The sequence below is a fragment of the Marmota marmota genome, unplaced genomic scaffold (assembly GCF_001458135.2).
Source record: "Marmota marmota marmota unplaced genomic scaffold, marMar, whole genome shotgun sequence".
Taxonomy (NCBI): domain Eukaryota; kingdom Metazoa; phylum Chordata; class Mammalia; order Rodentia; family Sciuridae; genus Marmota; species Marmota marmota.
The window spans coordinates 10420962-10448708 of NW_026000019.1; the positions used below are offsets into that span (position 1 = coordinate 10420962).

Sequence of the window (27747 nt, forward strand, 5' to 3'; positions counted from 1 at the left end):
AATCTCAGCAATTGTTGAATGTGCAGTTAGTCGGGTAGTTCAAATGCAAGGTCAGACACCAGCAAAAACTGCCCTGCTCATGTTATCTACTCCAAGAAGGCCTAAAGGTGGACACATTGTTAAAGTCATATGAATGACAAGACCCATCAATTCATGCAGTCCAACAATAGTTTCTGAACACATACTATGTGCCAGGCACTGCATCAGGCATTAGGGATCTGGTCCCTGCCTAGAAGAGCTTACAGGTCAGTATAAAGACAAGGTAAATCCATAGACATCTCTAATAGAGCATGTTGTAAGTGCCAGGACAGAGGAATAATGGACTTCTTCTAGAACACATTGGCAGGGGTACTTAATCAGACCTGAGGGTGTCAAGGAAGACTTCCAGAAAAACAGAAGTTCATACCAAGACAGGATGTAGGACTCAGGAGAAGAATCATGAAGACCATGACATGTGCCTTTACAGGAATGACTACCTATGAGCTTTAGCTGGCATTCAACTGGATGCCTTTTCTTAGTAACCCCACCTCTACCTGACTTTCATTCTCATTCCAGTGTCCTCCCTAAGCTCAAATTTGTGGGTTTAAACTTTATGCACTTTCACTTGTTATGGACACTTTGGTTTTAAATGTACACTGCTTACCAAACACTAGAAATGGCATACATTTGCATAGTGCTTCCACATATTTTATTGTAATAATCTTCAAACCAATTCTGCAAGGTCAACAGACCCAGTACCAGTATTGTCTCCAATTTAGAAAAGCAGACTACAGACGATTACCATATCTTCTAATAGCCCAGTTCAGGGATTCCCCCTAGAGTAGGACATATGATATAATTTTATAATTGTTTCCATCCTACCTCTCCATGAGACTGGAGATCAATATGGTTGCATCTCTAATACATAGCACATAATGAGTGCTCATTAATACTTGCTGAATTAGTGATTTACCTCCTCTATGAAGCTGAACCTGACCTACACTGTCCTCTGATCTCAAAGGGGCAGACAAAATAGCTTTATGCCTAAATAAGAAATGCACAGATTTTAGAGTCTCACCAGGTTGCACTCACATTTTTTCTGGTTATAGTTTGGATCGGAATGTCCCCCCAAAGGCTCATATATTGAGGGCTTGGTTTCCAATGCAGCAATGTTCAGAGGTGGGGCTTCTGGGAAATGCTTGTACAATGAGGGCTCTAACCTCATGGATGGATTAATCCATTGAAGGATTCATAGATGAATGGACAAATGGGAAGTGGAGGAAATGGTAGGAGGTGGGACCTAGTTGAACAAAATGACTTCTTGGGGTCATGTCCTTAGGGACTGTATCTTGTCCCTGACTGCCCCACCTTTTTTCCTCTCTGCTTCCCAGCAGCCAAGGGATGAGCAGCTCTTTTCCACCACACCCTCTCTACCATGACGCTCTGCCTCACCATGGACCTAATAGCAATGAAGCCAGCCAACCACAGACTGAAACCATAAACCAAAACAAATCTTTTTTTCCTCTTATTTGATTTTCTCAGGTATTTTGTCATAGTGATAAACAGCTGGCTAACAGCTCTATCATCTAGCAGGTGTGTACCTTAGGACATGCTACTTCCTTATCTAAGTCTTGTCTATCTTTAAAATGAAGATGACAAAATCTACTTATAGAAGGGCTATAAAGATAATATCTGGCCTGGGTTCACTGCCCTCTGATGATTATTCACAAGTTGTCAACTGTAATCAACTCTAGGTGAACTTCTGGAAACAGGGTCTGTAAGTCATCTTCATATTTCTAGAGGAAGGTTCAATACTTCACAAATGTTAGACACTGAACACATTTCTGAAGTAATAAAATGAGCCAAGTATACCTCTGCCTAGCATGCTGTTTAGAAGCCACCACTCACTGGTGTTCAATAAATATTGCTGATGAGAGACTATGCACTTTGGTCCAAATAAAGGATGTAGAATTGCAGGCTTGGCCTCTGTCATTTTAGGAGATATTTTACTGAGAAGAAATAGTCCAGGGCTTCTTACCCACCTGATCATCAGCATTTGATAGCTGCAGAGCAGCCGCACATATATAAAGAGGCACATATATGAACTCGAGTTTCACAATCTAGTTTAGAACAAGGACACTAAGGAGGTAGAAGGAGAGAGCTCAACTGGGCTTTGAATTTTCTCAGCCACAAGTTGCCTAGATTACGCATAGAACACAAAAATTCTACTTTCTTATTGTACTGAAAGAACTCAAGGTGCCCCAAACTCCTCTTCCCTTGGAGAGATTCAGAACTTCCAATAGTGCTACCCAGCCCTCACCACAAGTCTCACCTTCATCAGTAGTTCCCGGCTGGTCAAATGGTTATTATGGTCTGAGAAGATATCTGAAAGTTCTTCAAACATCAGCATTCGGTCCCTATGAAGAGAGATTAAGAAAATATTAACAATGAAAAATGAGTGAAAAACCCAAAATATTAACAATGAAAAAAGAGTTAAAAACCCAGCACCTTTGGCCTAACTGTCCTCAGCACCTACAGCTATGGAAGACTGTTTCGATCTCAATATCAGTGAGTAATGTGAACACAAATGAAGCCAATAACTTTTTCATGCAAGGTGGCTTTTATATTCTAAGATGAATGTGGCTACCTGTGTGAAGTGAGGGATATTTTCTAACCATAAGGGTAGAATTATGAAAAAAAGATTGTTTGATTGGGGCATCAAGTTATTCAACTGAGACACATTCACTTCAGTAAGTCCACAGGGACCTGAGGCACAATCTTGGCCAAGCTCCTTATTTTAAATAGGAAGATGTCATGGCCAAAGGGTTGCCCAAGTTTCCACTAGTCACTGGGAAGTTAAACGGACACAATCTGAATGTTCAGAATCATAGGCCAATGTTCTTACTCATAGTCAGAATAGAATTGGGTTGGGGGTCATGATGGGCTCTGCAGGTAGGGAGTGGGTATAGATTCAAATCTCAACTCTGTTGTTACTTCCTGAGTGATCCTGGACAGGTTGCTGAGCTCCAGTTTTCTTATCGGTACAATGGAAATACTCCCACCCATTATAGGCAGCTGTGAAGGTAAGTGGGCGACACAAGCAAAGCACCTGCCTGCCCTTGCCACCTGCCCTGTACATGCACCTCCACAGGCCTCCTGCTCATCTCCCCACACCCCTCCAGGGGGACTGAGTGGACAATTCTGAAGGCAGGGGATGGTCATAAAATATTTTATACCTGCAACATTTTCATTATTATGAAAAAGCCATTATTAAGAACTCATTTTTTTATTACAAGAAGTATAATATTACTCTTATAATACTGGAAACTATTAAAAGGTATATATATTTTGGAGAAAAAAGTTAAGAACTTAATTACATGTGGCCCTAAATAAAGAGAAATAAATATCCTCTGTCTATGGAAGGCTAGAAATATGAAGGTCTAGAGGCAAAGTTACAACCAAGTAAGAAATCTTGACCCTGTCTCATGAATTCAGCAAGGGACAGCATGCAAAGCTGATGTGGAAGGGTCTTCTCTAAGGAAGCCTGACACTCCAGCATTCCTGCTACCACATCCACCAACCATCCAACCAGGAAACAAACCAGACATGTAGAACAGAATTCAGCTTTGAAGATTTTTCATTATTTGTTTTTGAAGAGTAGTTTAAAAAGCCAGCTGGAAGAATGGGCCTTCCCATCTCGCTACCACGGAGACTAAGATGCAAGCCCACTATTGTTTTTACTTGTTTATTAACCTCAAATATTCTGTAGAATGAATCTTAGGCTGACTAGGTGACTTTCCATAGTGTCCTATTAGCCAACCACCAAAAACGCCCAGGGTTACCTATCACTGCAATTAGAGAAGGCTGCGTGTTAACACCCAAGCACCCCTTTGTTTTTGATGCCACAGGTGGGTGGGAGGCAGTGATTACAGTGAGTGTAAGGATGAGGACATTGTAAGCTGTAGATTCTGATCCTATTTCACCAGGTACTACCAGCTAGTGATTCCACACAACCCATACCTTTCCTGAGATACACGTGCAGAGGAAAATCAATCAACTAATCTTTCACACAGAGTCATCTTCATTAAATAATGAAGAAGAGAAAGAAACCAAGAAAGAGTGGTAATCAAGAACTCTCCACTGGACTTTGAAATGCTTGCCTGTCTACCCATTTGTCTCCTGATGATGGTGTTATAAACCACACTCTAGCTTTGGAGTCCAAGTTGCAATAGCTTCCACAGCTCTGTAGGGTGAAGCATTAAGATCATCCATTTTATTTTTCTCCTTTTATCAACTATAAACAATGCCAGCTTCTCCCAAGTAGACTATCCCCTGAATGAAAACATGAGCTTATCAGTAAGCGTGAGTACCCTGGTACTATTTTCCAGCATAAATTTATAAAATTCTGTCTTGCCCATGGGGATCTCTTGCAAGTTTGAACGGTGTCAGTCCCCAAGGGCTTAATCAGCTCTGACTGAACTGATGAAACTGACCTGGGCCGTCCACTCTGAAACAAATCTACTACACTCCCAGGGCAGCTGGCTCCCGAGCTGGGGCTGCCCCTCCTGACCAACACTGACTATCCGGCTAGACTATAAAGCATTTACTCATTCTTCTCTGATATAGTGTGACAGGCCAATTAGTTCAAACTTGGGAAGACTTGAGTGTAGCTGACCTGGCTGGTACCCAAGACAGAACCCCCAGGCTCTAAGTCTGAGACCAGAACGGCCCACCACCCCACCTTCACATAAAGTCCTCTGGTCTTCCAGCAAAGTTCTGGAAATACAAGATGGTAAGAGCAAAATAATAAAGGAATTATGCTGTCAATTGTTTCAAAGGCTGCACAAAGAAATGTGAAAGAAAAACAACAAAGAACATGGCCAGTTAATAACTTCCATTAGGTACCCAGGAAGGAACACTTAAGAGAGTTCTTTTTAACATTGCTAAGATAGTTTTTAATATGCTGAGGCAGAAATGGACTAAATAGTTTCCTACTGAACATCAAGAATGAATGCCCTAACTGCACATGCTATCCCTCACATCCTGGAATAGCTCAGGGCTTTAGAAAGAGGCTAAAAAATAACCAGAAGTCATGGCAAATTGCTGTAACTTCATTACTCTACAACCTGATCCCTAAAAATGCAGATAATAAGCACATCCTTCAAATCAGCCCCACAGCCAAGAATCTTGGCTTTGGCACACTTTGAGAATGAGTTTGATTCCTGCAGCAGCCCTGCCTCAAAACTCACTAGTAATTATGAGTAAAGTGCATGCTGCCTGGAACACACGGAGGAGTTCAAATATGAACCTCTCCTCATATAATATGAGCTTGGAAGGTGAAGGCCCGTGGCACTCCTGCAGCAACTAATCACGCCAAAGAAAAGAAGAGCAGAGCCTTGGGGACTTACTTTGGGACAGCAGCCCAAGTCTTCTTCAACCGATAGATGGAATTAGACTGCAATGCTGAAACGATGGCCCTCAAGGAGGAAAAATTCTTCAGGATTCTACATTCCTGTATGGGGAGTGATGGAGACATAAAGGCATTTAAATATCAATATTCCAGTGAGTTGGTGGTTTCCTGTTTTAGAGGTATCACAGCTGCTATGAATTCTTACCACTAAACAGGCAGCTGTATAAATACTGAACATCAAAAAGTGGCTCCTTCCTCCCACCCCAGTCACCGAAACACTTTATAGATTTTGGCACCGTATGCTTGTTTTTCTCCCTTTAATATATTTTTGCGTTGTTGTTACAATTTTATAGCTTCCAGCTTTCCCAGTAAAAACACAAATGGTGGTGGGCCTACAGAACTGTGCTAGAGAAAGCAACTTTTTCTTCTGCTGAAAGCACACACATCCTCTGAAAACACATATGAAACACCAATGTAGCCTTTGGACCCATAGAGTGAACTGGCAGCAACCACTCGGAGTTCAGATGGTATCAAACATCTCATGAGCAACCCTTGTCCTGAGAGGTGTATATAACTTGGCAATAAAAATTCACCACGAGTTGAACTTTGGCTTTTATGCTCTTAGCCAAGGGGGAATATTTTTATACACATTCATTTGGTTTCAAATTGGCTTGTCCCACAGTCACAAACATTCAGAAACACCTTGGTACTTCAGTGCTTCCAAAATAACTTGGGCTTTTAAAATGAGATTCATTTTGGCAATGTTTTAAAACAAAACAGCAAAAGAACAAGGAACATTCTAGATGTCATTTTCTGGGTAAGGAGAAGGGCTGTCTGTTTAAGCAACCATGAGGACCAAGCAGATAACATCAGCAGCCGGTGACCTTGGAGTCAAGCCTGCTGAATGAACAGAAAGGACAGAAAAACAGCCTGGGACAGGGTCCCGTTGTTGGTTGCCATGGGGAAGCTGGTGACATGGGGAATGGGCCACACCTATGTCAAAGGAGATGCTTTAGATACAGGCACATGGGAGTGCAAGACCCCTGCCATTTTCTATGGAGCACATTGTGTGCGTTTCGCTTTGTGCAGAACATATGGGACAAGAGGTCCCAGAGTGGTTGGGGGCACACATGCAAATCTCTTCAAGGATCAATTCATAAAAGACTGTGTGCATCCTGACTATGAAGGATAAACAGCATTCTCTAATTTATCATGCCAAAACCTGGCTCCTAGAAACCATGCCAAACAGCCCTCAAACATTTTCTTTAGAGTAAATGTTAATGTGTCTTATAAAAGTCATGCCCACCTATTTTAAATGCCTCAATGTCTCCCACCTTACAGAAAGAAAGAGAGAAAAAGAGAGACAGCAAGCAAACAAACAAGCTAGCTAGCTCTAAATTGCAGTATGGAAACCAATCCAGTGAGAGCACAGTTCAACAAAGGTTCAGAACCCAAAAGTTACGTTCTAAAAATCAGGAAACTTGCAATAAATAAAGGAATGCAGGCACGGATACATCATGCAAATTGTAATAAGCATATGGAATATATTATTTCCAAAGAGGTTAAAATGAAGGGTTTAAAGTAGTACAAAAGGCATCTGGTCCCATTTCTAGAAAAGGAGGCATTTTCAGGAGACAAGACATGGAAGTAAAACTGCAGCATTAAAGACCAGTCCACGCCAATACTCAGATTAGGTCAGAAATATTTTCTGCATGTAAAATTATTATCATTTTCTCAAACATCTTTTCAGTAGAAATCAACTGTGACAAATTCAGGAAAAGTAAAATAAATCTTGGCAGGAAACTGCCTGCAAGTTTCATTATTTCATTAAGTTAAGCTACACAATTTCAAGATACAACATACTCAATGCTAGAAAAGTGTATCATCAAAGGTAAGGAAGGAATCTTGACTCTTTTTCATATGCTATGAGACCTGGGATATAATTCAAATTTTCAAACTGCATTTCTTATTATCATACAAATGCACAACTTACATTTAACTTAGACCAAAAGGCATTGTTTGATCCATACTATGCACATAGAAGCTACATTTTTGCTCTAGACTTTCTAATTGGTTGAAGATTGTGGGTAAATATGCCATTGGCTTTTTTTTTTCTTTTCTTTTTTTTTTTTTTGTACCGGGGATTAAACCCAGGGGCACTCAATCACTGAGCCACTTCCCCAGCCCTATTTTGTATTTTATTTAGAGACAGGGTCCCCTGAGTTGCTTAGCACCTTGCCATTGCTAAGGCTAACTTTGAACTTGGGATCCTCATGCCTCAGCCTCCCAAGCTGCTGGGATATTACAGGCATATGCTATCCCACCCAGTTGTCCATTGGCTTTTGAGACATGTAGAGCACCATAAATGCTGTGGCATTTATGGCAAAAAAAAAAAAAAAAATTTTCCTTATCATTTGAAGAAAGAGAAATTCCATGCTAATATCATATTCCATCAGAACAACATCTTTTATAGTTGTCTGCTGAGAAATAAGCTCAATTTTGAATACGAGAAATTTAAGTTGCAATTTATATTGTTTTTTATTCACTTTTTTCATATGCTAAAAAGTCTGTAATAGTAAACCACCTAAAGACTCAAAACAAGGCAAAGTCTCTGGCACAATTATGTCCTTGCTTTTTAATCAAGAACAACAAAAAAGAATGTTAAAGACTTAGGCATTATGCCCCATAGACAGGGGCTTAATGAAAAATATATCCAATGGGATGTAAACAAAATGTGTTTTGGTTGAGGGTTGACCCATAGAGTCCAGAATACAAACTTTAGGGTATCTACATAAAAATTAATTTTTCAAAATCATTTTTTTGCTTATGTGATTTCTTCAGTCTAGAAAAAAAATTAAAAACCTTTAAATACCAAAAATCCTATTATTCAAAGCTAAATTCAAACATCATACCCCATCCATGAAGCCCTCCTCCAACACCCTAATCTGGAGGGATTTCTCCTCCTCCACATTAACAGCTCTTAGATGGTTGAATCCTCTGCTGCCCAGGCTGAGGTTAATTCTAGTAAGCCCTCGCCCCCATAGCACTAAATCACTTATATTCTATCCTGTTGTGTCCCTAAAGTACATAATATTGTAGCATATGCATATTAAGAGCTCACAAAGTATATGGGCAACTAAATACAGTCGTTTTCTCAGTCATAACACAAGAGGCTGATAAGTGAAGGTCATGTAGCACGTAAGCAGTTGACCCAAGAGCTTGGACTCTGACACTCAGCAGGATGCAGTTCAGGCCTAGGAATGTTCTGCTCCCTTCCAACTTGAGGTTGAAGTTGTAAGGGCCTCAGGTAGGCCCCAGACTGTGAGTTGTGATAAAGGTCTCAGTCCTTCAGGAAAGAGATTCAGGCTTGTGAGGAGGCAACAGCTCTTCAAATCTACAGAACAGGCAACGCTTTCAGGTACTGGTATGAAGACTGATCTGTTTAACAGAAACTAGGGGTTATACCAACCAAACACAGTGCAGAGACCCAGAGATACTCAGACTGTGGTGCATAGAAAGGAAGAAGCAGACAGAATGTCTTGCCCCAGAGAAGCAGCACTGTGGGGTCAGGAGTAGAAACAAGAAAGTAGGAGACCAACTGATTATTTTAGGAGGGAAAATAAGATCAGCCCCCAAGGTAAGAAGAAACATTTTCTTACTTTGGAATAGCAACAGTAACAATGGAAACCCAATGAGCCTAAACGTACAGGCAGTGACATGGCTAAACCATCTGGACAGAGCCATGGAAGAGTGTCCAGTTTCTACCACACAAAGAATATTTTTAATAAGACAATTACATGAGCAATGTTAATCCACTTCTCGATGATTTTGGCTCTCTGCTGGGTTTTGAGTTCTTTGCCCCCAAGGATGGTGCTGACAACACATTTGGTGAGGGTATTAAACTGAGAGATGGTAGCACGGATCGTAGGAGCCAAATGTTTGTTTTCCTTCTTATCCCTTCGAGACCAAATGCAGCCCAGGCAGTGGTGAGGCACTACTCTCTTGAATAGTTGCTGGAACAAAAGAGGGATTGACATTAAGGACAGCAGAGGCATTTCATACAGCAAAGCACATCACCTGAGTCATCTGTAAATTGGTATTCCTGGGCAGACAAATAAAATAAAATTTTTCTACTTGAATTGCCTCATGGTGTCCATTTCAATAGACAAAAGTAAATAATTAATATATGTAATGAGTCAGAAAAGTCTACATGATCTTTTAAAATCTGCTCAAGTGAGCAAATAGAACACAATGACCAAAAGATAATTTAAATGACCAAAAGATAATTTAAAACACTAAAAACATTTTGACTTATCTGTCTTACAAGGAAAATCAAGTAAGATCTATGCTACTGATCAAAAAAAAAAAAAAAAAGAAGAAGAAAGAGAAGAAAAAAAAAAGTAAGTGGTTCAGGTTATTTTAACCTCAAAATCCTAACCATGGTGTATCCTGGGCACTCTGATCATGAACTGTCTACAATGCTCACTGAACACCTGAACCTGAAAAGTGATCCACAGAAGTACAGCATGTGCCACATCTGTCAATGTCACCATTTAAAATTCTTTAAAATAAAGAAACTAAGAATTTTCCCTATTTTAACAGGGAAAACTATTTAACACTATACAGTGAAAGGAAGAAGAGAGAAATGGAAAGCCAGGTTTCCAGGCCTTTTCCTGAAAGTAATAACCAAGATGATGAATTTTTCCTTTTTTTCCTGCTATCAGTTGTGCAAACAAAAAAAAATTGTTGAACAAATCAGATTCTTATTTGTGCAACAATTCAATATAAAATGTTTAGAAGTTTGCATGAGAGAGAGAACACCAGAATTTACTTATTATAGACTATCTGATTTACCTCTGATACCTTATTTGCATGTTCATTAAATGGAAACTTTTTGCCAATTTATATATTATCTTCTCAAAAGTAAGTGCAGAAGAGCGAAAACCATGTGATAATTCCTAATAGTCCCCTTTTCTTTAACTGGTATTTACCAGCTAATACTGAGCTCGGAAATGTAACTGACGTAAGCAAATGTGTAGCAAAAATATTCAAGCTTCAAAAGTACAGGAAGCACACGTGGAAATGAGCTGCCAGATATGGTCACATGTGGATTCAATGAATTTATTTTATCCTAACTTGTACTTTGACCCCTTTACAATCCTCCAAATAAACAGTTCAGCTCTTGAAATATTTATGAGTCTAAAGGGAGAGAAATACCCATAGATTGGGTAGATTATGTTTCATTAGGATTAGAATTCTTATTTCCCTCTGTGACTTGACCTCCAAGTAAAATGCACCCTCAAACAGGATTGCAAGAAGAGCCCAGGTCTGAATTATTCAAACGATTGATTCAAGTCACATTTTAAATCTGCATATACAGGCACAGCCTCTCAAGGATTCAAAGTCTTCAACCGCTTTATCCTTAAGGACTGTCCAGGCTACCAGCACTGTCCCTGCCCCATGTTTTAAGTGGAAGCACATCTGAAACACACAGAGAGGACATACTGCATCCATGTAGGTCAGCTGCTCTGCCACGAGATCTTCTGAGAAGCACGTGAATTCTGCTGACCCTCCTCCCTCCAGTTCCTCTTCCTCTTCCAAGCTGAAGGAGATGATGTTGGGAAGCCCATCTGTTCACATATGGGGGGAAAATCAGTAATGGGTGCCACTGGATATGACTTTGCTTACAGAGTCAAACTGGACTTCTTTCATTTAGGAAAAAGAGGGTTAGGCCTTCAAAAAATTTAGGGTAAGTCTGTTCTGAAAATCCATAGGGAGAGGAGGGTTAGCACAAAAAATCTGAGCAAAATGGAACAAACTCTGCTTGTTCTCTGATTCTTTATCAAGTTCAGAGGCCTCGTATTGTCACTATAACAAATCATTCCTAGGCCAGGATACATAGAATCTGGAGAAGCAAAGCTGGGCCCGTATTCAGAGGGAAACTTCATCTCAGGCTCCACAAACTTCTTGATCAACTCCGGCACTGATCCAGCAAGTTCCTTCACCAGTTATGCAAATCTTAGTTCTTAGGACACTTAGAAGCTGATCCCTTTAGGACTGGGACAGGAAGGAAGACCAGGCTTTGGGAGTAGGATGGCCCAGTTGGGTGTCAGAAATGCTCATGAAGCCTGAGGAATTCAGTATTCTCAAAATGTTCGCAGCTGCTATCAGCTTCCATCCAAAGCTAAGTGTACATGAAACACAACAGACTTACCCTAAATTCCCCTGAGCCTTATTATAGATAAGACCATCAGTTAGCAAATTACATAGGGCACAGCCTGAAGAAGAGAGAGAAAATCACTACCCAAGGCTCCAAATAAACTGAAGAGCTCAGGACCTGAAATAGGACGTCAGTCTCCCTCGGAAAGATGGGAACCAGATGAAGTTTGACTTGCACCCCAGCCTCCCTTCCCTGGGACCTTTCTCCAGTCCCTGGGTTGTTTCCCAGCCTCATTCCCCTTCACACTCTTCACTCTCTTTTCTGTTAAACCTGCTTTTGTTTTGTTTTGTTTTGGGGGTGAGTGGAGAAAATCTAGTTGCATCTAGTTGCATTTGGTTGTATCTTAGCAGAAATTTAGATATTTAAATTAGTGTTACTCCTCTTCCCAGATTATATTTTTTAATCCATTTGTCTTTTTTTTTATACAATGAATGGCTATTTTAGACATCTTGGATCAAGCTAGTATAGCTTTTTCTAAGTTTTCTAGGAGAAAAGGGGTGCTGAGAGTAGATCCTACGCCCTTTCCTTGTCAGGGTACCACATGGTATCTGCCCACTCTAATAGCAGGGATGTGACTTAAGAATTGGTCCCAGACTCTAGAGTTGAAGGTCCTGATAGAAATGGTGTTGAAATATAACTAGAAAAAAGTTGCAGGAATCACTGTCTACCCCTGGAGTCTGGGACACAAACAAGGTACAAGCTAGAGGAACTAAGATACCTCCATATATCACTTTTCCTGCATACAACTCTAATACTCTCTCATTAAGTGGAGAAATAAGAAATTTGAGATATCAACCAAAGGTTCAAAAAGGTATCTCATTCCTCTTGACAACTACTATATAAATATATCCAAATATATGTAAAGCAATGCAGAGGCTGGCCCACATTAGCTAAGAAGTCTATGTGCTGAGGCTGGACCTTCTCATCATTCATTCAACAAACACTTGCCACAATCTGGTGCATCTAGAATGTCCTCATACATACCATTCTATGGTTCCTTCTCTCTGGGCCTAGTTCATCCTACACTGTTGCAGCTTCCCTCTCTCTTCCAGAGGTGTGTAAAAACTAACACATAATATTACTTTTGAAAAACATAGGAAAGCTTGTAGCTTTTGCCAGCATGACAGTGGATAAATCAAGCATATGGGAGCCAAGCTCCTAAAATGGCTTTTCGGTAATGACTCCTCTATTTAATAAAAAGAGTTCAGAGCCTTCTTGATTGAAATTTCCCAAACTTAGAAAAAGATTCATTTGGGGGGATTGCCTGAAAGCTTTTGTGAAGTCAAGCAGTCTCCCTCTCCCCTGCCTCGGCCAGCCAAATGAGCTCTGTCTTCCAGTCCCTGGGCTAGAGACAAGGAACGACTGGTCCCACTGGTTCCCCAATTAGGCGTGGAGCCAGGGGCAGCCCGATGGGGGGCTGGGCTCCAACACAGCATTTTCCACTCAGCACAAAGCCGGGTGGGGAGGCCCTGAAGGGAGCTAGGTTGCAGCTGGAGGAGCCCCTGGTATTCAGGCATTCCCGGCAGATGAAGTCATCTGAGATAGAAAGCCTTTGGCAGCTGGCTTCTAATGATGCAATTGCATTCCCCCTTGCTGGTCCTGGGACATAAAAACTTCATCAGGTACCGTGTGGAATTTAAGGTTACTGTATTTTCCCTGGAGCTGAAGCTGCTTCCCTCACCTGTGATGAGGACCCACTTCCTTTCCCTCACTGAAGAAATTGAGCTCCGCTTCAGAGATTTGCCTGTCAGAAGCTCCACATGGCTCAGCCACCATAGCAACCGTTACCCAGCACCCAGAGGGAGGGATAAAACATCACCTTGAAGCCTGTTCCAACCTCTTACTTAATTTCTTCAAAGCCTAATAGTTCTAAGCACCCCATAACCTGCAGAAGTGGCCCTTCCTCTGTCCTAGAAAATTGGAGGTTAATTCCTCAAATAGGAATAAACACCCTCAGAAACTTCCACTGATGAAGCCATTAGAGATGTTAAGTGACAGTCATCTGCACATCAGGGGACACAATAGGGTAACACACTTTTTAAATAGAAGGAGAAACACCTTCTCTAGCTTTTGTGGGGGCAGGAGGGTACTGGATTTAATCCCTTGCCTGCTGGATAGTAGTTATCTGTGATCAGTTTACAATTGATAGAAGGATCCAGCAGGCAGATAACAAAAAGCATATTCCATTTCAGCATGGCACACACTGGCAAGGGAAGACAAAGTATCTTCAAGGAAACTCTCTTCTTGGTCATGGAAAAACCCTAGGAAATTAATTTCTCTGAGCCAGTTTCATCTATGAAATATGGAGCCAGACTTGGTGGTATTGAGAATCCCCCTTTTTTTATGCTCTAGACCTTAAGGACTCTGTAAGAGCTCTTCGATAATTTGATGTCCCCCACCAATTTCCCAGCAGCTTGTCCTTCAGGGTCACAGGGCTTCCCACTCGGCCTGTCAGCATGTACTCACTGTCAGTTTCCACATCTTGCTTCTGAAACTGCTCAAGAAGATTTTGTGCTCTTCTCTCCGGGTCAGAGCCTGGCATCATCCGTTTGAGATAATCCAGCAGTTTCTTTAAGCAAGGGAAGAGGGGGGGCTCTCGGAAATCTTCAGCACATTGGTCAAGCCAGGCCCTCAGGATGGAAGCAATTGCACTGAGAAAGAGAAATGGAGAATCACTTACCCACTTGCCTGTAGGGACTCTAAGCAAGCCCTGAACATCAGTCCTATTCCTGGTGTGCCCCAGGGAAACTTGGGCTAGTGGTCAACAGGTAACTAGCTCAAAAGTTCCAAAAACATCAGTGAACTTGAAGCATTTGAAAACAAGTTAACTATTCTTTATTATTTTAAGTAATGGCTGAAGGAGAGGAGGAGGGTAAACCAAAAAGGTTAAAAAAGAAAGAAAGAAAAGAAAAAGAAAAAGAAACCTAAACTTTGGGAAAACCCATCCAGGGCAGAAAAAGACATGCAGATTTAGTGAGTTCTGAGGGCAACTTCAAAGAAATCTGCACACAATGGCATTATATAGTTTCCAGTTCTGGACTTGCTCAAATCAAAGACCACAAAATATACTATACTAATATTTTAGGAGATAACTCACTACTACCAGGTCAGAAATCCTGATGAAAGGAAGTGTCTAGGCTTGGAAAAGATAAAAAATGTCCTCATAAAATTATTCTCATATTCTTCAAATGACAGAGAAGAGATGTTTCAAGTGGGAGGAATAGTGAGGCGGAGAGGTTAGATCTCTGGAAGATAAAGAAGAAAACCTTGGTAAGCAAAACCACTGTGAAGGTGACTTCCTCTCAGGGCAGGGCAAGGGTCGTATGCAGGGTCCACTGAGGGTAAAACATGGTTCCAGAGTGCAAAGAATCAGGGTCACTGTGTGTGCAGATTCTTACAGACATGTTGCTGATAACCCCAGGGTGCTGTCTTTAGGTCTGGGGAAGCCCCTCACTCTAGAGAAGAGACAGATGAATGACAAAAAAAGATAAAATGGAAGCCAGGAGCAATGGCACATACCTACAATCTCAGCTACTTGCAAGACTGGGGCAGGAGAATCACAAGTTTGAGGCAGCCTGGGCACCTGAGCAAGACCCTTTCTCAAAGTAAAAAAATAAAAAGGAGGTGGGTGTGGTGGTACAGGCCAGTAATCCCAGCAGCCTGGGCGGCTGAGGCAGGAGGATCACAAGGTCAAAGCCAACCTCAGCAACTTAGCAAGGCCCTAAGCAACTCAGTGAGATACTGTCTCTAAATAAAATACAAAGAAAGGGCTGGGGATGTGTCTCAGTGGTTAAGTACCCCTGAGTTCAATCTCTTGTACCAAAAAATAAAAAATAAAAAGGGCTGGGGATGCAACTCAGCCCCTCCCCTCAAAAAGATAAAATGTTTTGCATGCCATTCTTCTATGCTTCATATTCAAAGAAAAACTCAGGCATTTGCTGTGTGGTGTCCCACAAAGAAGAATGGACACTGCCTAACAACCACCACCCACAGCCAGGGAGTATTCATTGGTGAGGATTAGAAAAATTTCAGGGACTATAAATTAACCTGTGCATGTTTAATTGACAGAGATACAACACTTGGTCTTAGCCAAAGACCTAACAGAACTTTTTCAGCCAAAATTATTTTTTAGCAAATTTTAAAATCAAATTGAATTTCAAACAAACTGTTTATTTAACTAACAAACTATGACTTGATTGAAGGTTATTATTACAGGTGTGTGAAACTGCAGGCTGGCTGGGCTTTCACAGGTGTATCCAACTTTCATGTCTCAATTTCAGACTAGAGAACTGGATTAGAATCAAAGCATAAATAGGACTAAAGCCACTGAACACTTAAATTTTTGAATTGAAGTACAAGTAGGAAGAGAATTAAAGTGCTTTTTTCCCTACTGTGTACATCTCTGTTTCACTAATGTGGACTATAAGGCATTTGGAATTAAGATATCAGATTATCTACATCCAAAACAGATGGCATAAAACTATCAAATGAAAGGTACAGAAATAATCTAACAGTCTAAATATTTAGTCCAGATTAAATAAAAGTATAAACAAAAATTTTATTTTCTTCCAGGAAACTGGAAGAAAGCAATCTGGGATCTAGGTTTAATTGAAAATATGAGTAAAATGAAATCAATGGACTTATATTTTGAAGGCCTCACATTGTATTAATTATTTCTTTTTTTCTTCACAAAAACCAAGTATCATGAATTAAAGAAAAAAATGATAAAGCACCATTCTCATACTTCCTTTTTATAAGGAATAGTTTTCCTTTCTATCTAATAAGCAGTGAGCCCAGAACTCTGACAGGCACATAGGTGGAGTGACAGACTAGAATAGAACACTGGGAAACCTGACATTTGAATACATCAAGTCAACCCTTACAGAACGCTGTTGTGCTTCTCAAAAAAAGGGTGAATTGATCTAATTGCCACTACTCCCATACTATTTCAGTGTCTTCCAATGACACTGATGGAAACAGATGCGGAGAGGTGGTAATTCACTCCACATGTAAAAGTTAAAAGGGGCATTGGTCTAACGATGAGACAGATAGCCCAGTGACCCCTCAGAACTTCACAACTTAAAAGAACTTCCATACAGAAAGCCAAAATTATAGCAAGATCAATGATACTCATATATCATTGGCTCCTTACCTGCTCACACTGGCTAATTTTAAAATTACTAAATTCATTATTCATTGAAAAAATAATAAATCTTACAAATGTATATAAACTAAAAAAGCAAAATATCTATTCCCCACTTCATTCCAATCCCATTCCCATGACCCATAAGTTTGTAGTATATCCTTCTAGAATTTTCTGTGAGTATGTACACATATTTAAATACATGTAATATGTATCTGTAAGTCCACTGAACAGTACCATGTAGACCAACTCTCCATTCACCACCTCTAGACAGAGTTTATTGTTTTATGGTTACACAGTATTACACTTCACGGAGGCTCCATAACTAATTTAAGTATTCTTCCACTGATAGGTAGATTATTTCAGTAATTTCCAATTTCTCATGATTACAGTTATAAGACATGTGCCCTTACTTCTCCCTGGGTACGAGTGTGAGTGGTTCCGCACAATGGGGCCCATGGAGAGCAGCAGCCCCTGAGGCCTGAGGGAGTACTGAGAGGAGGCTTGGTCTGGATCACACTTGTCCTGAGGTGCACATTCTGTCCTCCTCAATCTGTAACCAGCTCTGGGAATCTACTCATTTTGCCCTTTGTGGCAGTGACCTTCCCACAGCTCAGCCTAAAAGACTGAAAGTTCACTGCAAAACCAGACACTGAGTTTGCCAGAAGAGCATTTTCACACAAAAGAGGAATAAACGGAAGGAGGAAGAAGAAGCAGAGTAAGGGAAAGACGCAAACTGCACAATAAAATGCAAGGCAGCCCCCTGCCCTCCGAGCCAGCGGTGTTTATCAGCATGCCAGGGAGGGAGGCTTTCTGGAAAGGCCTGGACCCCTGCCCAAAGCTCACAGTAGCTTTATGTTTGCCAATCCTGGGAAGAAACTTTCCGTTCTTGATAGACTAAGAAGTGGATACAAATGTGAACTTTTAAGATTCCAAAAGGAAAACATCACAGTCAAACACAATTACTGGACCTTGTTACCCTGCTGGCTCCACTTCTAACAGCTAAGTCACACACTAACCAGAACGGAGTGGAACAATATTGAAGTCCCAAATCTTCAGGACAGGTGTGACTGTCAGACCACAGAAGTCACTTGGCTCTGTGCAGCACAAAAAAGGAGACTGGAGAAGGAAGCCTGACTCCTCCCGGGAAGGGCCTCCTGGGAACTATGGCTTCCAGTGGGTCAGTCAGCTCCACTCCTATGTGGAGAGGACACGGAAATGCCTGCCTTCATCCACCTGACACTGATGAGTTGAGATTTCAAATGCCATACTGTCACTGAAGGACATTTTGAGACACCTGAGACAGACATGATTGTTAACAGTCTTACAACTACTTGTCAAAAGTCACAGAAGGGAGGGACTGGGAAGTGTAAATGGCTCAGTGAAATCAATCAACAGTCATGAGAAACAACTCAAAGCATTTGCCACCTGTCACAGAAAGAATGACACAGTGCAAACTATGCCACAAAACGTGTGGCTCCAAGCCCGCTGGAAGAAAGTAACTAATGTGAACAAATACACACGTGGGTGCAAACACACACACCAACTGATGCTCCCTGGAACAGATCAATTCAAAGACATCAGGTTGTAACATTACATTCAAGAGATGATTTCTGAATGACTTTCGAAGACTAAGAAGTAACTTCTGACAGAAAACGGAAAGCTGAAGATTGTGACATGAACTCAGTAAGGAGAAAAGTCCGTATGTGACCTCCTTTTCCAGAGTAATCTTTGGTGGGTTACAGCGAACTCTTCAGTCCTGAGAAGAGGTGTAAATCTGATTAAGCACATGAGGAAGGTGGCCAGGGGCAGCAGCCCAACCCTGACAGCGGAGGGGACACCAGGACCTTTCCCACCTCAGGCAGTCTTGGCAACATAGCAACTTTTCCAACCTGCTGCCACGTCCCGTGGGGAAAGGAAGGCAGGCTCCGACGTCAGTAGGGGAACTCACTCATGTGGCTTCTAAGGCTTTTCCTTCCAGGAAGCAGATTCCTGGGAAGAATTAATTCACTGATGAGGCCAATAATTATTGGCTGCCCTTTATTTTTTTTTTATTAAAATTATTTATGTGACAGTAGGGGAGTCCAGGATCCCATGGAAGCTTTTAACTTCAGAGGGAGCCAACTTAGTCCAGGCTTCTGCGAGGACCTTCCTGAGGAAATGATGTTCAAGTTGAGATCTTAAGGATAAGGAAGAGTCAGTGGGGCAAAGACTGAGGCCACAACAACACAAGCAAAGGTCCAGAGGTGAGAGACCAAAACACAGAGTTTTAAAGACCTGTTTAGCTGAAGAACAGGGAGGGGAAGGAGGCAGCACAGTGAGGTGTATTATGCTTGTAGATTTCTAGCCAACCAGAAATCAGCCTTCATACACCTGCTAGATGTCTTGGCTGAGAGGGACAGGGAGACAGAATAAAACTTCCAGGCCCTTGGGGCCCTGTAGGCATGCAAAGCAGAGCAAGAAGGCCTGGGTGAGCACTGAAGTACAGTTTTGCTCAAACCACAGATTCTAATAAATGCAGAGATTTTGGGCAAATGTATTAAATCACACAAAAATTCCACAGGTGGTAAAACCCTCTAGAATTGGTAAAATGTTTAATGACTTTTTTTTTTAGGTATAAAATCATCTCCCCCATAAAGTATCATCTCCAAGTGAAGCAATAGAATAACCATGAAAAAAAGAACTCTGTCTACTTGGAGTTCTTTTTCCTCCCCCAAAATCAATTTGAGAAAATAATTTCTTGTACTTCACCAGCAGCAAAAGAGTAACCTTTTTAGAAAAGCAGCAAAATGTTTTTCTACTTTAGGACATTCTCCCAAAACGCCATCTCCTCATGCAGATCATGAAAAGGTAAGAAGATCTGTGTGGAGGGTGCCTGTCAAGCATGTGGCTGTGGCCTCTGCCAGGCTGAGGGTGGGATCCAATATACTTTCCCTCCAGGGGTGGAGGCTAACTCAGCCTTGACGCTGACTCTCAGCTGGACTCTCCACTTGTTCTCCTAGTCACAGAACAGTTTTTGTTTCAGGGAAGGTTGCCAGTAGACACTGCTCTGAGACCTCCAGCTAGATGGCTTTCCTGACAAAAGATGATACAGAGCTTTTTGTTTTTGAAAGAATAGAAACATTATTATTATCTGGACTTATCAAGGTCGTCTTGCAATGCCCTCTTACACTTTCCATTGTCACGGTTCTCCATTAGTGGTAAGGAGGGATTAGAATACTGGGAGGGGAAGTGAAAGAGGGAGATAGGACCCGGCAATAAATGCAAACAAAGCCAGAGTCAGATATAAGCATTAAAAGGTAAGGTTAGGGCAGTGGCCCTGGGACAGGTAAAGAAGAGAAAAAGCTCCACAGCAAGGAGGAGTGAGAAAAAGATTCTTAGATGCACAAAAATGCTGAGTAAATGTGGGTGGACAGGGCCAACAGTAAGACGAGATGAGCCTGAAACTAATTACCCAAAGTCAAGGTTACTTACACATCTGTCTCTCATTCCCAAACTAAGTACGTAAGAGAAATATTTTCATTTTTATCAGAGGGGAAGAAGCAGAGGCTCGTGGTATAGAAGTGAAGAACTGGATTAAACCTAAACTCTTTCATTTATTCACTGTATGACCCTGAACATGTTCCTAACCTCCCAAGTTCCTCGTCTGTAAAATGGAAATAATAACAGGGTCATTATGAGAATTTAAAAAGTATATACAGCACTTATCACAGGCATTATTCTTAATATGCAGTCAATAACTTCTAGCTATTACTAGGGGAAAAAAACACTGTCACACACCAAAATTATGTTTTAGGGTCCTCAGTAACTCATTCTCCAATTCCCCACAGGCTGACAAGGAATTTTTCACATTATAAATAGGCCTCTATTAAAAACAAACTGCAGAGGCCTTCTACGGTTTTCAGCATCAGAATGGAGTTTCCGCTGCAGTATCAGATGCTACAAGGCCCTGAGCACAGGAAGCTGCATGGGCCTGACTGATTTGGTCTTCCTTCTTTCCTCACATCCTTCAACTCATCTCCTTCCCCAGGAAACAAGTCTAACTTCCACATTTCAAAACAGCTGTGTGGGGGACCTTGCTCGTGTGTTCATTCCAATCCAAAGCACCAATCAGGCACGACAGCCTGGATTAAAGGAAACACTGTTAAGTTAAAAGATCTCAGAATACTAAACAATCTAAAATGTCAGTCACACCAGTGATACCACAATCCATTCTCCCGGTACCTCTGTGGCCTTATTACCATGATGTAGGAAAATGTGAGGGATCCCCAATGTTCTTTCTTAAATAAAAAATCTGAGAACAAAAGACCAGAGTGGGAAGCCCAGGTCCTGCAGTGAGCTAGACCTGAGTCCACCCAGTCACTTACTGAGCTTCTTGATCTAAGTGGAATCACACAACAGTGAGGGCAATATTTCCGCATATTTGTGATGGTAAAAGAAATCAAAAGTGCCTAGCAGAGCATCGAACATGGGGTAGGCGGGCACACCACAAACTGCAGCAGCGGGCAGCAAGGGGGCAGTGATATCATTTTCATTGTCTAAAGGCTGCAGGTGAATGGCGTGCCAGACCTGGTCATGATGTCTGAATACCCTCCTCTAATATAGAGGAAAAACCCTCATATGACTTATTTTTCTTTCTTTTTTTTTTAAGAACCATTGATTATATTTTTTTTAACTTTTTTTTTAATTTTTTATTGTTGGTTGTTCAAAACATTACATAGTTCTTGATATATCATATTTCACACTTTGATTCAAGTGGGTAAGAACCATTGATTATTGATGTTTACTCTTCCTCAATTATCAGATCATCGATTTCTGCCCAGAAGCTTTCTACCCACAGCTCTTAAATGCACAATTTTAATGACTTCAAAACTAGTTTTTAATTTTCTTTGCCCTGTAGGAAATTTTAAAAATATGAGGAATAAATTTAATAAAATCACATTATATGCATATATAAATATACCACAAGAAATTCCACCTTTATGTATATGTAGGAAGCACTAATCAAAAATAAATAAACAGGGCTGGGGCTATAGTTCAGTTGGTAGAGTGCTTTCTTTGCATGCACAAAGCCCTGGGTTCAATCCCCAGCACAATAAATAAATAAATGAAAGAAGGAAGGAAGATCAGTAAAGGAAGGAGAATAGGAGGAGGCTGGAGGGGAGGGAAAGGGGAAAACAGGGTCTGACATGGAGTGAATCAAATTCCATGCATGTATGATTTTGTCAAAATGAACCCGACTACTGTACATACTATAATGCTCTATTAGGAAAAAATGCCAGACTCTTTTATATGGCCTATTACTTCTCCACTTCTCCTTTGGATTTACTTCTACTTAAAAAAAAAAAAAAAAAAACCTTACACATTAATTCTTTTAGATTTGGAGTTTAAAATCTCATTTTTTATCTGTTCTTTTGCCCCTACTTCTTTTTCCCATTTTTGTCACAATAACTCCAATTAGTCTCAATGGCCTTCTTGGGGTATTTGAATTTTCTGGAATGAATATTGATTGCTAACTCTCTATGAAGAGTTTTCAACACTTTCCACTGTCAAGTTATAGGCATTAAGAATAGCAGCCCACCTTCTTTAACTCATCTCCCTTTCTTTAAAGAGTATCCAATGTCTTGGATTACTACTATTTACATGTCCTTTACCAGTGACTGAAACCTGGTGTCACTATTTAATTTCTGGGAAAAGACTGAAAGAATGATATTTGTACCATGTGAAGTTATGGGAATAAAAACAATTCCAACAATATGAAGCACTGCTATGGCGAAAAGTCTGAGAAAACAAAACCTGGCATTCCAAAAGGGAAGTGATGAGATTCAATTAAAGAAAAGGAAACCGAAGCGATTTCAACATTATAATAGTCATTAAAGGGAAGAAGTGAAGCGTCATTTCCTGAGGAGTTCCAAACCTTTCTTTAAATAAAAGTTTTATGTGTTTGAGAGTGTATGTGTACACACCTATTATAATCTCTTATATTTCTTTTTTTTTCTTTCTTTTTTTTTCTTTTGGTACTGGGGTTTGAACCCCAGGGCACTCAATCACTGAGCCACATCCCCAGCCCTATTTTGTATTTTATTTAGAGACAGGGTCTCACTGAGTTGCTGAGGCTGGCTTTGAACTTGTAATCCTCCTGCCTCAGCCTCCCAAGACACTGGGATTTCATGTAAGCGCCACCGCTTCTGGATAATCTCATACATTCCTGAGGATGAAGAGTCATGATATAAAAGCCCCATGTGGTTACTATTCCTTCTTTTCATTCTCCTTACTTCTGAATTCAATGACTATTAATAAATTTGTTCTAAAAAAAGTTTCCTTTGTCTATCTGATTCAATTTGTATTATTCTTAGAATAAATTTTTTTAGAATTTTTTTCAGTTGTAGGTGGACACAATACCTTTATCTTATTTATATGGTGCTGAGGATCGAACCCAGGGCCTCACACATGCCAGACGAGCACTCTACCACTGAGCCCCAGCCCCAGCCCCTCTTAGAATAAATATTATTATTTTATTGTTATCATATGCAAATGTCAGCAGGAGGATGAAAAGGACACACAGGTGGAAGGGACATGAGCAGAGAGATTTTCTTCTGTCATAGGAAGTGGATTTCCTGATTCCTGAATAGTGGCCAGCTTAGGGGCACTAGAGAAAATATGGAAGAACCTATTATATACTTCAGTCTCACCCTAACAACAGAAGTAACTGGGTGGCAAAGAGTTCAACATCTGGAACCCTTGGAAGCTGCATTCTTTGCAATTGAAGACATTCTTATTTTAGAAGCCCCCAGTATTGTACAAAGCCTGAACTGGGCAGACTCAGGACTGGAATCACAAACACTTGTATGTAGGAGTCAACTCTGCCCAACCTGACAGTTTGCTCTGCATGAAGAACACAATCAGGTCCAAGACACCAGAAACCAATCTTTCTTCTCGACCACTTCAACTGTATCTCCACACTTCTTTAAAGGTTTTTTTTTTTTTTTAATCCTTTGATGGGTTGATTAGATCCATACTTAAAAACACAGGAAAGACTGGTAACTTGGAAGTTTATATAAAATGGAAGGGTCACTATATGATTCACCACAAAAACTAAAAAACCAAACAATGTTTGGGCATTTTTCTGTTCATGGTCAAAGCAAACAGTGAGTCCTTGTCCCTGCTTCCACCTCTACCAGGGCTGCAAACCAAAGGCAACCACCCCAGAGCAGGATGTTTACTTCTTAGAATCTCACTGGATGCCTGCTGTCTGCTTCCCACCTGAAATCACAAGAGAACAGACTCACGGCAAAGGAAAACGACGGGCACTTGGCCATTCCTTGCCTTACGCACAAGACAGTGCCTCAGCTCGGCTCTTTATTTATACCCATGGTGAGCAGCCGTGAATTCACAATTAATAATAAGCAAACCAAAGCCTGTCTATTCTTCTTCCTTTCAGTTTTTTTAAGTCTGGTTACACAGCCTTTCCAACAGAGAAGAGTGGTCAAGGGTACCTCTCCAAAGTTCAATAAAATATTTGGGCCCTATCTCTGTTTAGGTTTCTGATGTTCATTTTCATTTTTTAAAAAGACAAGAAAAACTAACCAAATTTTATCATGGAACTTGAAAGAACCTCAAAGATTCTATGCTCTAAGCCTTATTCTTTAGATGAAGAATCTGGAACTGAGAGGGGTAGAGCAACTAAGCCAAGGCCACATGGCTGGCAAGTGACAGGGTGACAAACAGAAGCTGGAATCTGAGTTCTCCAGGCAGCTTATCCAGGCATTCCCACCTTCCAGGTGGCTCATTCCAGACCATCTCAGCATTTCATTTACCTAATCATCAAAAAGAAGCCGAATGAATGAATTTCCAAATAAACATGCTTAGATGTACATAAAGGCAGTTTTCACTTGCAGACAACAGCCTCAACATTATAGAGCAGGCACTATTATTACTATGATAATGATTATTACCAGCAAGGCACTACTGATATTGAAGATCAGCTTGTTCTTGCAGGGTGGGGGTTGTCTTGTGCATTCAGGGTGGTTAATAGCTCTCCTGACCTCTACCAACTAAATGCCAGTAGCTTCCCCAATGAAGCTAAGACAAACAGAACGTCTCCCAACATTGCTAATGTCCTCTGGGGGACACAGTCACTCCATTAAGAACCCACGCCATAGCCACTCCTCCTGCACACCTCCTCCACCAAGAAGCCCTCCAGCACTGCCGCAGTCAGATGCCAGAGGCATCCCTGGGGTGGCCGAGAGATGTGAGGAATATACAGATGGGAGAAGCTGCTTCCCTGGTTTCCTCTCAGAAAGACAAAGAGTGACCTGAGCCTACCCAGAAATGGAAAATTCCACAAGGATAACTTGTGAAAAAACAGAGCAAAAAGATAACGATGAAGTGGAATAAAAAACAATTAAAGGAAAAGTGAAAGAAAGGGAAATGGAACGAAGAAAGAGGTCACCAGTAAGATGGGATTTAGACATTCCAGAACTTGTAGGACAGAGCAACCCATTATGAAGTAAAGTGGCATATTCTTATCAGGCGTAATTTTTTAAAAAGGCAGCTCAGTCTGAGGAAAAGGGTCAAGAACTTTCCACCGAGTCACTGTGCAGCTCTGGGAAAGGACCATTGTCCCCAGATGTCAGACCCCTCAGGGGAGTTCTGTGAAGCTCTTTGTTGAAACCTCGTGTACTTAAAACTCCGAAGCCCTTTAAAACAGCTTAGCTGGAGTTTCACAGTAGTGTTCCTGGTGTACAAAGAATTTCAGTGGGACTTTGAAATAATGAACATGACTTTTCACACCAGGTTAAAATCAATTTTCTTAACCGCTACTTCCCTAAACGTATTGAATCTCAAAACATCCCCTGGGAAACAAGAAAGCTCTGGATACAGTTCAGACTGTCACTCTTGTTGGAGTGTTCAGGTGGCTAATTGAATGGTAGCTCCAGATTTGACTCAATTCCAAACATGCGGACAGCCACATGCTTATGTCGGATCTGTCCCAGGTCTAGGTTACTTGACAACTTGGCCACTCAGTTCTAACAGTATCTCTTCTTCTGCATACACTCAAATGCCCATTATAAAAAGGATCCTTTTTAAAAAAAAATTAACATTATAGTTATGCATAGTAGTTGTGTTCATTTTGACAAAATTATACCTGCATGGAATTTGATTTCAATCCCTTTCTCTCCCCGTTCTCCTATTCACCTTCCTCTACTTATCTTTCTTTTTGCTATTTATTTATTTTTGATTGGTAAAGTCTCCATAAAGATGGAATTCCCCGAAGTATATTTATATATAACATAATGTGAATTTCTTAAATTCATTCCACATTTCCTCCCCTTTTCCACCCCTCGTCCTTCCTTTGTAATCTCTTTCTTCTACTCCATTGATCTTTCCCATATCAAAAAAGAAAGAAAGAAGAAGAAGAAAGAAAAGCCTCCTTTAAAAAATCATTTTAGTTTTCATGGATAAACAAAAAAATTTGAACATATCTAGTCCTATGATTTGTAAACTCTAAAGTGCTTAGAAATCACTTCACCATTTTGCTAAAACACAGATTTTAATCCAGAAAGTCTGAGTGGAGCCAGAGATTCTGCATTTCTACCGAGTTCCCAGGAGATGTGAGTCTGTGGTCACACTGAGTAGGAAGGCTCCAAGTTGAGTCCTTTCTGGAAATCCAGCCCTCTGACGGTACTGTTTCTCTGAGACTGACCTCCCACCACCCTCCAGGAAGTCCAAACTCTCTCACAAGAAATCAAAGCCCTTCAAGACATAATTTCAACCTGGCTTCACCTCCCTGAATTTCTCTCACCCAACACGCACACCACAAAGCGACCACACCAATTCTATGTTGTTTCCCCAAATTCCACGCAAATTCCACCACATTTTCCTGGCCTGGTCCTGCTGTTCCCTCTGCTGGGCTGGCTCCACCCCCAAGTCTTGCCCGTCCTTCAAGGCCCAGCTCGATGTCACCTCCTTCCAGAGGGTCCCCAGCTCTCTAGGAACAATGAAATTGTTCCTCCTGCCACACTGGTACACTTGGCATTCAACATTTATATGTCACTGTGTCTGTTTTTCACAATAAAATTATAAAACTACATACACAACGTCTAACTCAGGAGTTTTGTTTACATGGTTGATTCCTGAAGGAAGGAGTCCATCAGACGCTGAGAGTTAAAAATTCTATGGAATTCCCACCCCCTAACTTTTGGCCCCCAAATAAAGGAATACTGAACCAGAGGTTTGGGGCACCAGCGCATACATCCATCTACCCAAGAACACCACCCCCAGGGCCCCAGCCCTGCATCAGGGTGTTTCCTTAGCATCTCCCTGACCATCCTCATCAGCACAAACATGCTCCCATCTTTAAAAATACACATGTACCGTGAAAAAACTCTCTTTTCTCTCCACATCACCCTCCATCCAGTTTTTTTTATTCTCCTCTACAGCAAAACAACTCCTTGCTGCCCCCACTAGGACCCCTCCGTCCTCTCCTGGCTATACCTGCAGCCACCCAAACTGCACTCACCAAGGGCTGCAGAAGCCGCAGCTCTGCAGAGCCTAAGTCTCTCTCACCTGATCTGCAGGGGCACTATGCACGGGAGCCTGCTGGGGCACAGCTTCCCTTCTTACTTCTCTCCTCCCACTGCCCCACAGCTGCTCTATTCCAGTTTCTTCTGCCAGACCCTCTATTTCCCTAACTCTAAACTCTGTGGGACCCCAGGCTCAGTCTTTGGACCTTCTGCTCTCTCTCTTCCCTTAGGCCCCACAAAGTCAGTTCCATGGCTCTAAATACCCATCTACAAACTAGTGAAGCCCCAATGCACACCTCAACTCAGACCTCCCCTGAATCTGCTCAGCCAATTAACACGTCCAAGGCTAGCTCATCCTCACACGCTCCCCCGGATCCTGATCCTCACCAGCAAGTCTTGTCTCCTGAAGCTGCCTGTTCTATGAGCTGCTAAAACCACAACCCTTGAGCATCCAGGCCTCCTCCTTCTG

General features: G+C 41.3%; 1 protein-coding gene across 7 annotated transcripts in view; it reads right to left on the reverse strand.

Moving 5' to 3' along the window:
• The window catches only part of Rgl1 (ral guanine nucleotide dissociation stimulator like 1), a 245024-nt gene that overhangs the window by 28009 nt on the left and 189268 nt on the right, over positions 1–27747 (reverse strand). For all 7 annotated transcript variants that reach the window (XM_048809850.1, XM_048809851.1, XM_048809846.1 and 4 more), the window contains 5 exons: positions 14076–14260; positions 10895–11019; positions 9187–9402; positions 5388–5491; positions 2312–2396 (listed from right to left, as the gene is read on the reverse strand). In XM_048809850.1, coding sequence (XP_048665807.1) covers positions 2312–2396; positions 5388–5491; positions 9187–9402; positions 10895–11019; positions 14076–14260 — 715 coding nt within the window. The remainder of the gene's footprint in view (positions 1–2311; positions 2397–5387; positions 5492–9186; positions 9403–10894; positions 11020–14075; positions 14261–27747) is intronic.